This window comes from Dromiciops gliroides, chromosome 2 (genome assembly GCF_019393635.1).
Source record: "Dromiciops gliroides isolate mDroGli1 chromosome 2, mDroGli1.pri, whole genome shotgun sequence".
NCBI classification, from domain to species: domain Eukaryota; kingdom Metazoa; phylum Chordata; class Mammalia; order Microbiotheria; family Microbiotheriidae; genus Dromiciops; species Dromiciops gliroides.
The window spans coordinates 150,324,126-150,337,964 of NC_057862.1; the positions used below are offsets into that span (position 1 = coordinate 150,324,126).

General features: G+C 34.3%; 1 protein-coding gene across 3 annotated transcripts in view; it reads left to right on the plus strand.

The window, feature by feature from the left end:
* ZWILCH (zwilch kinetochore protein) overlaps positions 1-13,839 on the plus strand; it is a 29,386-nt gene that overhangs the window by 7,905 nt on the left and 7,642 nt on the right. For all 3 annotated transcript variants that reach the window (XM_043982601.1, XM_043982602.1, XM_043982603.1), the window contains 12 exons: positions 60-259; positions 1,266-1,345; positions 1,694-1,849; positions 2,745-2,816; positions 5,004-5,097; positions 5,647-5,696; positions 6,707-6,812; positions 7,494-7,573; positions 7,775-7,931; positions 8,545-8,573; positions 12,058-12,194; positions 13,717-13,812. In XM_043982601.1, coding sequence (XP_043838536.1) covers positions 60-259; positions 1,266-1,345; positions 1,694-1,849; positions 2,745-2,816; positions 5,004-5,097; positions 5,647-5,696; positions 6,707-6,812; positions 7,494-7,573; positions 7,775-7,931; positions 8,545-8,573; positions 12,058-12,194; positions 13,717-13,812 — 1,257 coding nt within the window. The remainder of the gene's footprint in view (positions 1-59; positions 260-1,265; positions 1,346-1,693; positions 1,850-2,744; positions 2,817-5,003; positions 5,098-5,646; positions 5,697-6,706; positions 6,813-7,493; positions 7,574-7,774; positions 7,932-8,544; positions 8,574-12,057; positions 12,195-13,716; positions 13,813-13,839) is intronic.

Sequence of the window (13,839 nt, forward strand, 5' to 3'; positions counted from 1 at the left end):
TGATTTTTCAACTTGAATCCCAGCCTGTACCTAAAATTCTTTGAAATTCTGTTTTTCAGGCAGCTGATTGGACTTTACACCATGACACAAAATCCAAATATGACCCATTTGAACATTAAAAGGCCAGTTAAGCCTCTTCCTCCTTTATGGGTAAAATGTGATAGCTCAGATCCTGAAAGTACTTGTTGGCTTGGTGCTGAACCTATTAGAACAAAGAAAGGCATCGCAGGAATTGTTTTACAAGTGGTCACATGTAAAGGTGAGAGATCTTAAGGGTTTTGAAGTAATTGTATAAAAAAAAAAAAGACCAATTTAGAGGGAACAACATACAAATGGAATTAGTATAACCCGCCCCCCCCCCCAAAAAAAAAAATCTAGAGCGGTTTTGTTGGGGTTTTGGGGTTTTTTTTGGTGAGGCAATTGGGGTTAAGTGACTTGCCCAGGGTCACACAGCTAGTAAGTGCCAAGTGTCTGAGGCTGGATTTGAACTCAGGTCCTCCTGAATCCAGGGCCAGTGCTCTATCCATTGCACCATCTAGCTGCCCCTAGAGCTGTTTTAAGCATTATTAACTGCAACTTTTTAAGGTCATATATTAACCATGCCATGAACAGCCTCAAAAGTTTAACAATAAGTTTATTTTGTTCTTAGAACTTTGAAAGATGAGAGAATATTGACTATAATTTTCATGACAATCTCACAGTAAGCACTCAGTGATAAATATCATTAGTGGTAATATACATTCAGATATCATTTCTAGCTATGAATCCTCTCTGAAAAATGTCTTGTTCATAGCAAATAAATTACAAAAAAATTTGAAGGGTTTAATTCCTTTCATATTCTTGGTGGACATTGAAATACTAATTCCAACTTTTTTAAAAAAATTACTAAATCCTAGACTTTTAGAGGGGTTGTCTTTTCCAGCCTCCTCATTTTACATATTAGTAAACTGGAGCCCTGAGAGATTGGTGTATATATAGGATCACCCAGTTTAGAAAAAGCAGAGCCACAATTTGAACCCAAGTTTTCTAATTCTGTCTCTAATAATTATATTCTCTGTCTTAGTCTCCTTCTCTGTAAAATGAGGAGCTTAGATGGCTTTCTAAGCTCTGTTCCAACTCTAAACATATGGTCCTATAACTCTAAATCCAGTGCTGTGGGTCCATATTACCTTGAAATATTAGTCTTTTTTTTTTTAAGTGTTCTAAACATGAACTGGGGTTTTAACATGAGGTTTTTTTTCTCCTCTTTCCTCCCAACCCCCCAGGTCCCACACCTGAAAAAAACTCTTCTGCAAATCTTGAAGATTTGAAAAGTGCACACCTGAAAAGACATAAGTCATCTAGTGTATGTGTTTTAATTGCTGTAACTGTTGTCTGTCACTTGAAAGTTTTTATTTAAAACTAGGAGCTATGTGTGTATGCATACAGACCTATCTTTCTGTGGAAGCTTTTATTGTTAAGATTTCTAATTGGCACTGTTTTCATAATGTTGACTTGTAGTCTAGGAGAAAAATAAATTTTAAATGTGTTTCTTGGCTTGTAGATAGAATAGTTGTAAAGTTGTTATCTTCCTCTAGAATTGTGTCAGATTTTGATATCCTTAAGGAGAAAATTAAGTATCTTCTGTTACCAGTCTCTTATTTATGTGAACTTTACTCTTGATTATCTGATTAATATAGATTTTTCTTTTCAGGTAACAACTAAGGGTTTTGCTCAGTATGAGCTGTTTAAATCCACTCCCTTAGATGATACAATTCCCTTTTCACACACTACTATTGGTTTGGATATTTCATGGAGTCCTGTGGATATGCTTCTCCAAACACCACCTCTCACTTCTGCTTCAGTATTGGTAAGAAATAATTTTTTCCCCCCTTTTACCATCCAGGTCTCAAAAAAATTCCTTTGTCACAGGGAACAGCCTCAATGCCCAAAATAGCAGGAGCAGAAAGGCTTGTCTTGCTGCTGAGATCCTTCCATCACTTAATAGATAGCATTTTTTTTAAAACAATAAAATCTAATTCTCCTAACCATAACATTTCATTTCCTGAGAGTCTTCCATGAATTGATGGGAGTTTCTGAAGTTACTCAAAGTAGGAAAAAAGGATCGTTTTCCTTTTTTTCCTCTCTACTCTTCCTTAAAGGGGAGAATGGGTGCTGGAATTTAGAAATGTTAATCTGGGACTAAGTGAGCCAGGCTGTTAGGAAGAAAGGAATAGAAGCTTCTTTTTTTAATTTAATTTTATTTTTTGTGGGAATAGAGACTTTTAAAAATAGTTTGGGATTTTGTAATTGATTTTAAATATTAAAACCTGATATTATTAGATTTTATTTCTCTTAACCTTGTAGCCCTTTGAAATTCAATGATAGAATACAGGAGAGCATATAAAAAGGATTACTCTACTAATGTAGGTACTTCATTGTAAGTATAAGAATGTATAACCTAATTCTTTCAAGAGATCGAGGTAGAGAGTATAATGACTTGGGTTCATATTAGTATTTTGGGAGGTTGAGAAATATTTGAAATATCCATGGCTATTAAGAGTATTGGGTGAGCAATGTGTTCTGGCTGTAGTTACTCCTTTACCTTTTTCATATTTAACAGCCTCAGGCATGCACACTACAGAGGAATTATAGGGTTGTTTTGGGTTTTTGGTTTGGGGATACATAGGACTTTAAAATGTAACTAATTATAACACTTAATGATGTGTAAGATTTATTACTAAAAACTTATGGGGAATTTTCAGAATATTAAAGTGGAACCTGGAGATCCTAGAAGCCCTTTGTACCATCTGCATAGAGAACTGAAGTTTCTAATTGTGAGTATCAATCTGGAAGTTGCAGTCTTCCTTAAATTTTATATTTCAATGAAATTATCACTAACATGATATCTTTAAATCATATGAAATTTGCTATTTTCTTCTCTAGTTGAGATTTTCACACCTAAGTTCATTGGGTGATTTAAAACACACATTCTCTCAGCAAAGAATTACTTCTCATTTTACTGCTTCTGGGAATAAAATTCTATCTTACTAATGTTTGAAATTTCACATGGGACGCAGTTAAAATTGTCAAAATATGAAAGTACTCATATGCTATATAGAACATAGTATTCAAGATCATCTGCTCTGTACAATTTTACAAATGAGTGTATATTCTAAATCAGTGTTCCCTTTTGTCATTATCTTTTCCTGCCTGGAAAGTAAAGTGTTCCCCTAAGGCTCTTTGGGTCTCCTTTTTTTGGTTTACGTCTAATTGGTTTGACCCTACCTAGATCATTCAGGAATGACTTCCCACTCAGAAACATCATTTCCTGTTTATTAAAATATAATCAACTTTGTGTGTGTATGTGACATTATTCAGTACTCACCATATGCAGCTTCTCTCAAAACTTTTCTCAAATTGTTTTTGATGTAGGGGCTTGGTGTCACTGTAGTTTTCAAGTCTTTGCCTCTCATCACTTATTTCTGACCCTTGCTTTATAATATATTTCTCATTATCCTCATCTGTCCCTACCTTTGCATTGAAGTCACAAAGCATAAAATCATATTTTAATTTAATTTAGACAATATTAACAAGTTCTTAGAATTTCTCTACTTCATCATCCTTTACATCATATGTTGAATTGATGGTGTTTTTTTAATAAATATCATGACTACTACAATGTGCATTGACCAAATGAAATTATATTTTTTGTTTGCCTTTGCATGTGCAATAAAACCAGTTCCTTAAAAGACCCATATTTATACAAATATTCATAGCAACTTTTTGTGGTGGCAAAGAATTGAAAACTGAGGGTGGGGAGGGGCCTATCAACTGGGAATGGGCTAAGCAAGGTATAATATATATATGTGATATAATACTATTTACTATAAGAAATGATAATGGGGATCTAAACATGGAAAGTCTTGTATGACCTGATACAGAGTGAGGTGAGCAGAATCAGAACAATTTGTACAATAATAGCCATATGGTAAAGACAAACAACTTCGAAAAACTTGGGAAATCTAATCAACACGATGACCAACCACAATTCCAGAAAACTCAAGTTGAAACAGTACCCATTTCCTGATTTAGAGGTGATATTCTCAAAGATTGAGACTGTTTTTTTTAACATGCCTGGTACATGAATTTGTTTTGCATGTTTGTAACTGGTTTTGTGGAGACGTGGAAGGGAGAGAATGCAGATCTGAAAATAAAGTTGAATTTTAAAAATTTCTATTTGCTTTAGCAAGAAGAAACTTTAAGCTAGTCAGTTAGCTGCAACTCTCAGTTTCCCTAAAAATAAAATCAGAAGACAATCAGCATTAATACGTCTCCCTCCCTCCAATAGTATGTCTACTTGTTGATCATTAGACATGAATCCTAGGTTTAGAGTACTAACAACCAAGTTGAAGTTGATTGACTGTATAAAACTTGAAATTGTTAGCACCTTCTCACTCCTTTTACCACCACTCTGCCATTACTGCAAAAGTGGAAGGAAGCCACCTAAGACTGAGGACCACTTTTTTGTTTGTTTCATCACTAAGTGGCCAGCCTATTGGTGATGGAACTTTCTGTGCTTAAACTATGCTGGACACAATCTGTGACTGGGATTATACACAAAGGTTTTTCCAGTAGAGTAGAGCCTACCAGAGCTGAATTCCCACTGGAATAGTCTTCAGGAACCCTGAATCTACTCCATGCCATGAAGAACCATCAGAATAGGACCTTGTAGAAGAAATGTGACCTATTTAAACTAAGACAAATGAAACACTAGAGAGCAATGAGCTAATAACTGGAATTTGATATGATATATATGAGATAATTGTATATGGCGAGATAATAGTTATTAGCCAGCACGTTGTTTTCAAATTGTTTCATTTGTATTGGTCTTTTCTCTAACTATATCATAGAACATAGTCTTACGTTAAGCATAAGTCTTATTTTCTTTTTGAATCCTCCACTTGGTTGGGCATGTTATTAACATTTGTTGATTGCATGAACAATGTATTTTCTGCTAATAGGCTTTGGCTGATGGATTGGAGACTGGTGTTACTGAATGGCCTGAGCCTTTGGAGGCTAAATCATCTGTTGACCTTGTTCAGGAATTTCTCAATGGTATTTGTGTTTCTAGCTCACTTGCATGTATTTAACATAAATCATTTTAGTTTGTCTGAGCAGGCCTTTGTGATAGTACCCTATATGTTTAAAGTAAAGAAAGTTTGTCATGGTTAAAGAGAGAGCTTCTGTTTTGCAGCATTGTGTGGTAAAGGTAAAAAAGAGGTAGTTTCAGAAGTTCCTAATACTTAGATTTGGTTACATAGTGATAATGCTGTATTATATTTAGAAACTATATGTTACAAAACAGATATGTTGGGGGAAAACACTGACTCTGGTCAGAAGACCTAGATTTAAATCTTGACTTTGCTTCTTACTAGCACTTTGATCTCTAGGCTAATGCTTTACCTCTCTGGGTAACACCTTCCTCACCTGTAAAATGAGGAAGATTTGGATCAAATGGTCTCTAGGGACCCTTCTAGCTCCAGAGTACAGTTGTAGCAGCTTCAGTATATTGTTTTAATCTGGGTGGGGTAAGCTTATAACATTTTCCTTCTTTGGAAGGAAGGATAGGACAGAAAATCATTAATGTCATTTTTTAATTTTTAGATTTAAAGAGTAAGCTGAATGGATTTGATAATTCAACAAAAAAAATCAAGGTATGTTAATCTCCACAGCTAATTCCTCATTCCATGGTGTGCTTGGTCTTCGACTTTATGCCATCTCAAATGTATCTATTATGGCAGCTGCTCCATTGTTGGTCTTTAGTGACTGTGTGTGTGTGTGTGTGTGTGTGTGTGTGTGTGTGTGTGTGTGTGTGTGTGTTACTACCCTTAAATACTAGGAAATGGGAGTTTAAAATAACGAATAGAACAAGTAATTTACAAAGTTTTTATGAAGTTAAAATTAGAGGAGTAGTCCATAGTCCTGGTATTCCATGGAAAGGCCAATGAAAGTTAGCCCTTGGTCTTTCTTCCCTTATTCACTGACCCTGTTATTGAAGTTCTCCCCAGGAGTCAGATTAGTTGGTTATTTTACAACTAAAGAACCTATTCTATTACTGTTTTTCCCTCCAGAAGGCAACTAATAAATTTACATGATATAGTTCTAAAATATATTTATCGTTCCAATTTTAGTATATGTGCTGCCGAAGCGAGCACTCTAAAATATATTTATAAAGATAAATGGGTATGCTAAAGTACCAGCAAACTGCACAAGGCTATTGATATTATTTAGGCTAGATGTGTTGGCTAACCACTATGTTTATTGAACACAAATGGCAAGTGTACTTTAACCAGTATTTGTATACTAAAGAAAATTTGGATGAGTGCTTTGTAAATTTTTGAACTATTTTCAGCATCTAATGTTACATTTTATATAGTCACTTGAATACTCTTATGTGAATCAAAATGTGTTTTAAAAAATACTTCTAGTACATTAAATGTGACTGCTAGGGTAACACAGTGGATAGAGCACTGGACTTGGAATCAGTTCAAATCCAGCCTCAGAAACTTCCTTGCTGTGAGGGAGAGGGAGAGTGTGTGTACTTTTTTGTCTGCCTGAACTTAATTAGTAAGTTGTGCAAATTTATAGAAACAGTGCTTGAAAATTTGTTTCTGATGACCTAGAAATCTTTACATTTATGGCAAATAAAAGCATTCTTTTTCAGGTATTGAAATGTGATGTTGCTGCAGTTGACGATTCCATTAAGTGTCTTTTCACAGTACGAGGTGATCTGGATTTTGCTGAGCAGCTGTGGTGCAGAATGAGAATGAGTAAGCATCTATTCTGTTAAGAAAATAAATCTTACCTGTTGTATCTTAGGTTTATTTTAAAATATCTGTTGAAATCAGCATTATGTCCACCTTAGGTTTTTCCCCTCCATTTTAAACTTTGATTAAATCTTGTGTGGAAGTGGTTCTAATCTTACCAAGAATATCTTATCTCAGTTCATTAGCAGTTGAAATATATAGGATTACTCTTAAGTAAATCTAAAATTTTTCATTTTGTCATGGGAAATTTTTAATTAACTATATAAATTAACATTGTTAGGTATAGGGTCTTAGATTATGAGTTGGAAAACTAATTAGCAACTAGTTAGTCTAGTTTATTCGTTTTATAGAGAAGGAAACTGAGAGCTATACTGATCCAGTGACTTGACTTGCACATGGTCAACAAAGGTTTACTAATAAAAGTGGCAGAGTAGGATTTTGACCCAGGTTCTCCAACTCTAAATCCAGGGTGGTTTTTATTGTACCACCTTGTTAGATTATAATATTTCCATTTTACAGCAGCGAATAGACTACTTTATCATCAACTTATTAGACCTTTTACTCAATTTAGTGTCTCTTTTTCATTGACAGTGAATATTCTTTTACATGACATGACTAAAAAAAAAAGATAACAACTGCAAAAATACTATAAAAATGAATATTGGAACAACTTGTGTTTTCTAGGTGTCACCTCATATCAAGATTTGGTGAAATGCTTTACATTGATCTTACAGTGTTTAAGACGTGGGGATGTACAGCCATGGGTATGTATATATTTTATATGTTTAAGATACGTGTTTTTAAAAACGATGGTTTTTAAATGATAGGCTTTCCAGTGTGTGAATAGATATGATCCAGTTGTAGGGGAGGATATAAAAACCATAAGCAGAGTCCTTTAAAACTCAGGACAAAACCTTATTTAGATCCATGTTGGTAGCCTTCTAAAAGAGATGTCTTATTTCTAGCTCCACAGAGGGAGCAGCAGTTTACTAAGTAAACACATTCAGCAGTCTTACCATGGAGCCATGGATATAGTTCCACTCACTGGTACCACTCCGATTCGAATGCTTTTGGAAGTTGGTTTGGACAAAATAAAGAGAGATTACATTAATTTTTTTATAGGTAAGCCTGCTATTTGTTATCTTTCTTAGTTTCTCCATTACCATCTCTAATTATTAACCTCCAAATACTTACATTTTTTTCTTTTCACATCTGTCATTATCTTATAAGATATTTTAATGTGAGTTGATTGAACACACCCAAAACCTGAAACCTTCTAGAAATTATTGTTTTAAACAGGAAACTATGATAATTTCAAGGATAAACAATAGCATTATATAATTGTGGTTTAATTTAGTATAAAATTCTGCCTTTTTATTTGATTTAGGCATCTTTGTTTTAAAAAATACATTTACTGGGGGCAGCTAGGTGGCACAGTGGATAAAGCACCTGCCCTGGATTCAGGAGGACCTGAATTCAAAGCCAGCTTCAGACATTTGACACTAGCTGTGGGACCGTGGGCAAGTCACTTAACCCTCACTGCCCTGCAAAAAAACCAAAAACAAAAATACATTCACTAAGATGGTATAATAAATACTATGAAAAAAAAAAATCCTTAAAGTACATTAAAATTATAGCATTTACAAATAGATTATGTAGAAAGATAAAGGAGCCATGATTTTACTGTTGCAAATATGCTTTCCACTTACATTTATATTTCATTTTCTTCCAATAGGCCAGGAGCTTGCATCATTAAACCACTTGGTGAGTTTATTTTGACATTCTCCAGTTTGCTTTGAGCTTTTTATAATTTTGCATTTTTTTAAATATATGTTTTGTATATAATATTGTATAGTACACTTTTGTATTGTTTACATATTTGCCTTAAATCCAATACAGAAAATTCTCTTTATTCAGAATGTTAGAGAATCAAGTTACAAAATCATAGATTCACAGACTATCAGAGTTGCAAGAGACTTTAAAAACCATCTGGTCCCACTAGTACCATTTACATTGTACACATATTACTGGTTTTCAAAGAATTAGAATGTGGCCAAATAACACTTAAAATAACAGAATTTTTAACATGTTTACGATTTAAGTTTTGCTTTTTAGGAACTTGCATTGCTTTTAGTCATTATGAGTTTATATGGTATGGTAGCTATAGAAAGTGTAAGAGGGGAAGCTAGGTGGCGCAGTGGATAGAGCACTGGCCCTGGAGTCAGGAGTACCTGAGTTCAAATCCGACCTCAGACACTTAACACTTACTAGCTGTGTGACCCTGGGCAAGTCACTTAACCCCAGTTGCCTTACAAAAAAACAAACAAAAAAAAAAAACACAAAAAGAAAGTGTAAGAGATGAAAACAAATGTATACTATGATGTAATTTGGCAGTTGCTTTCATGAACACATCTCTGGTTTGAGTTATTTGACATGATTTGTCTCAAAAGTTCAATGCAGAAAAGGTTTTTGAGTTTTCTAGTCCAGATTTTAGTTAATGAAAGCTTACTGTGTGGGATAATCTATACTTACAGAAAAGCTAAATTAAGGTATGTTTATTTACATTGTAAAGCAAGGTATTTTGTAAAATTCTTGACAATAAAATTCATTTAAATTTCACATATGCATTAAACTTTTATGAAAGTGTACAGTTTGAAGGCCACCTTTGTTGTGTACAATAGAAGCTCATGGAATCTTGGAGGGCTTAGTTTTAGATTATTAGTTTTATTTAATATGTGTGCTCTGAAATGGGCCTAACTAGAAATGCATGGAATGAAAATGGGTAAATGGCTTTATTGAAGACTTGTAAATTTTCTGTACTTTGGATTTAATTTCCATAAAGAAAAAAATAGTAACCAAGGATATTGAATATTGTGATGGTCCTTTGGACAATCATTTGATCAGCGTGAATTGAGAAGCATTTTTGTGCCAGGCTCTGATGGTTCAAAGACAAAAAAGAAACTATACCTGCTTTCCAGAAGCACACATTCTATGGGGGAAATCAACATGTATAGAATATAAGTAACTAGATAGAAATTTCGAAGAGGAGGTACTAGTACCTGAGGAGTACTGGAAAGGAGGTATCTCTTGAGCCAAGCTCTTAGGAAGGTAGGCATTCTAAGAGATATAGATGATGAAATTAATCTAAGCATGTGGGAAAAGACCTGCACAAGTTTGGAGATAAGATAAAATAATATGTGAGGGACAAAAATAATTCACTTGGCTATACTACAGAGAATGTGAAAAGAAATATAATAATGTGTAATAAATTCGGGGAGAGAGACTGAATTGTAAAAAGTTGTAAATTTTAATTGTAAAAAATTTTTTTTTTTTTAGTGAGGCAATTGGGGTTAAGTGACTTGCCCAGGGTCACACAGCTAGTAAGTGAATTGTAAAAAGTTTTAAATGCCAGATAGAGTAGGAGGTCACTAGAGTTTTTTGTAAAGGGACATGACATCATGGAAAGGGGGGAAAGGACCCACATGTACAAAAATATTTATAGCTGCTCTTTATGTAGTGGCAAGGAATTGGAAGTTGAGGGGGATGCCCATCAATTGGGGAATGGCTAGACAAGTTATGGTATATGAATGGAATGGAATACTATTGTGCTGTAAGAAACAATGAGCAGGAGTAGTACAGAGAAACCTGGAGGGTCTTGCGTGGGCTGATGATGAGTGAGATGAGCAGAACCACAAGAACATTGTACACAGTATCATCAACATTGTGTGTTGATCTAGTGTGATGGACTATATTCTTCTCACCACTGCAATGGTACAGAAGAGTTCCAGGGAACTCATGATAGAAGAGGATCTCCAAATCCAGGGGGAAAAAAACAAACTGGAGTATAGATGCTGAATGAACCATACTATTTCTTTTGTTTTTGGTGCTGATGTTGATGTTTTCCAATTTTGAGGTTTTTCCTCATTGCTCTGATTTTTCTCTTATAACATGACTAATGCAGAAATATTTTTAATGTTATTATATATATGTGTATATATATATAACCTATATCAGATTACCTGCTGTCTAGGGGAAGGCGGAGGGAGGGAGAAAAATCTGAAATTGGAAAGCTCGTGTGAACAAAAGTTGAGAACTATCTTTACATGTAACGGGAAAAAAAAAATACTTTATTAAAAGAAAAGAAAAGGGACATGACATGCTCTGCCTATGCTTTAGAAGTATCCCATTGGCAGCAGTGTTGAGAATAAATTGTAGAGGGCAAGGCAGGAGTTGGGGGCCTTGTGAGTTGAGAGAACATAGACTCAGGATCTGGCAACTAATTAAATGTGTGGGGTGAAGGTTAGAGTTAGAATAAAGGATGAGTTTGAGGTCATGGACCTAAGTGACTAGAAGAATGTGGTGTGGTTCCCATAGCAGAAATAGAGACCTTCCCAGAAGGGGTGTGCTTTGGAAGAAAGATGAGTTCTCTGTTGGTTATGTTGAATTTAGGATGCCTATAGGACAACCATTTGGAAATGTAACTCTATAGATATAGACAGATACATGCATGCACATGCGTGCGCGTGCACGCGCGCACACACACACACTCTGCCCCTGATGATGTGATGATACCCATAAACCACTTTCTGACCTGCCCAGAGCAGCAGGTTTTGTAGTTGTAAGAGATCTAAAGATAATACTTTTCTCCCCTCTAATTTCCAACAAAAGTAATGACCTATAATCTTTTATTTTTTAGTGACTATATGTATTTTTTTTCTTTCATAGAGATCTCAGTTTAAGCAAATGGTCTGTTTTAAGTGGTGGCCTATATTTGAACCAGTATGTTATTTCTTGGCACTTAATTGAGAAGCCTTTTTTCCTTGTTGCTTTGAATATGTATAATGATCAGGGCTTCTTAAACTTTTTCCACTTGTGACCCCTTTTTCACCCAAGAAATTTTTATGCAACCCCAGGTTTGTAGTATATAAACTAGGTATACATAACCTTTTACTTTTGCCAAATTTTTTGACTCCCACATTGTTACACAACCCCACATGAAGTCATGACCCAAAATTTAAGAAGCTTTGGCAAAACAAAAAAAAAGCAGCTTTGAACTAGACTATTTAAAATATGTAGTTTAAGAATAATGCTGGAATTCAAACATATTGTTTAATGTGTGTGTGTATTATATATAAATATATATAATGTTTTCCTTATTTTTTCCCCTTAGTCTTCCACACTTAGGCCTCTTTCATTTAGCTCCTTTGTAAAGATTCCATTTTTTCCCTTTTGCTTTTTATCCTTTCAGGATTACTTTATTTCCCCATCCATTGATTCATTAGAACAAGTTCGTCGTATTACAAAACTCCACCATGTTCTAGAAGTAGTAACCAGTTGCATGGTATACCTTAAACTTCCACATGAAATCCTGTTTACTTTAGCACAGTAAGTAATCATTATTTTCTGATAATTTTTTGTCACTATAATTGAATATGATTAAATACTTTAGTTGTCTTCAGAAATAATGCAAGTTGTTGTGTTTTAATACCATTCAGCCTATATCTACTTGTGGTGATAGAAAGGCTCTGACAACCAGAGGCATAACTTTTGGTCAGACTGATTACTGTGGTATTTCTGTATGGTGATTTGACCATTTCAGCTGTTATTACTGAATCTGTAACATTCACATTGCAAGATAGATTGTGGTGTTTGTTTTGACTAAAACTTATACAGAATAGTTCTTGTAGGAGGCATGTCCTGCTTCCACATAGCTGGATAATACCTTAAACTGAGAGTGGTAGAACCTTTTAGAAGTTTTGATCTATCCTCCATTGTTTCAGTGAAAGTAGATTGTTTTCTCAGTTGCAAATAAGAAAAAGAAAATATTTCGAAGATTCCTGTACTTACAAAATTAGATAGGAAATAAAGATAGATAGGTCTAGGCTTTTTTCTTTTCCTTTAAATCTTCATTTCTTAAAAATGTTTCTTTTTTATTATTTTGAATCTGACAAACATCAACAAACATGTCCCTAAATGATGAACAGAGAAAAAAGGGACTACTATGCAATTTTTTTAATATTTCAAGTTTATTGTAGTAGCTACAGCCCTTCTCTGATTATTGTTGTCCTTCGGAACTTCATTTTGCTTTCTTCTATTTATTTTTCAATGATTGATTATATCATTACTCCCCCACTCAATTCCTAACTATTCTCCCATGCCTCAAAAAAGCCCTCCCTTGTAACAGATATTTACTCAAAACAATTCCATATATTGAACGTATTTGAAAATGTCCAAAAAAAAAAAAGAAAGAAAAGAAGATGTGACATTTGATATCTCTAGAGTTTTTTTTTTTTGGTGAGGCAGTTGGGGTTAAGTGACTTGCCCAGGGTCACACAGCTAGTGAGTGTCAAGTGTCTGAGGTCAGATTTGAACTCAGGTCCTCCCGAATCCAAGGCCAGTACTTTATCCACTACGCCACCTAGCTAACCCCTCTAGACTTATTAATAGACATATTGCCTTTTCCCCGAGAAGTGGGAAACATTGTTATCCTGTAGTTCTTGGTCACTGGGTGGTTAACCCTAATTGTTAAGTCTTTGACAGTTATTTTCTTTTATATTATTGTAGTCATAGTGTAAATTGCTCTCTTGGTCGTGCTTACTTCATTGCATTAGATCATATAAGTCCTCTGTGTTTTCTCTAATTCTCTCTCTTTGCTAACATCTTAATTTTTTATCTTGTATCTCTTTAAAGTTAGATGTAACTGATTCCACCCCCCTCCCCCCGTTCATGTATAAGCATAATTGTTTGTTTAACAGTTGATATCTTTTTTCCAAATTATAGGTTTCCCACCTTTAAACTTTTATAATTCAGTTGCCATTTTAAAAAACTTAGACTTAAAATTTTTATCTTAGAATGGACCATTTTCTCTCTTTAAAAAAAGAAAATCTTTTCACTTTTATTTTTATAGGTCCTGCATAACATATTATAAGAAAAACCCTCTTAATGAGAAACATACATTTCAGCTGCCAATCAGACCAATTGTCGTAAAAAATTTCTATCAGAGGTAAGCATTTATAATCTTGAAATAATT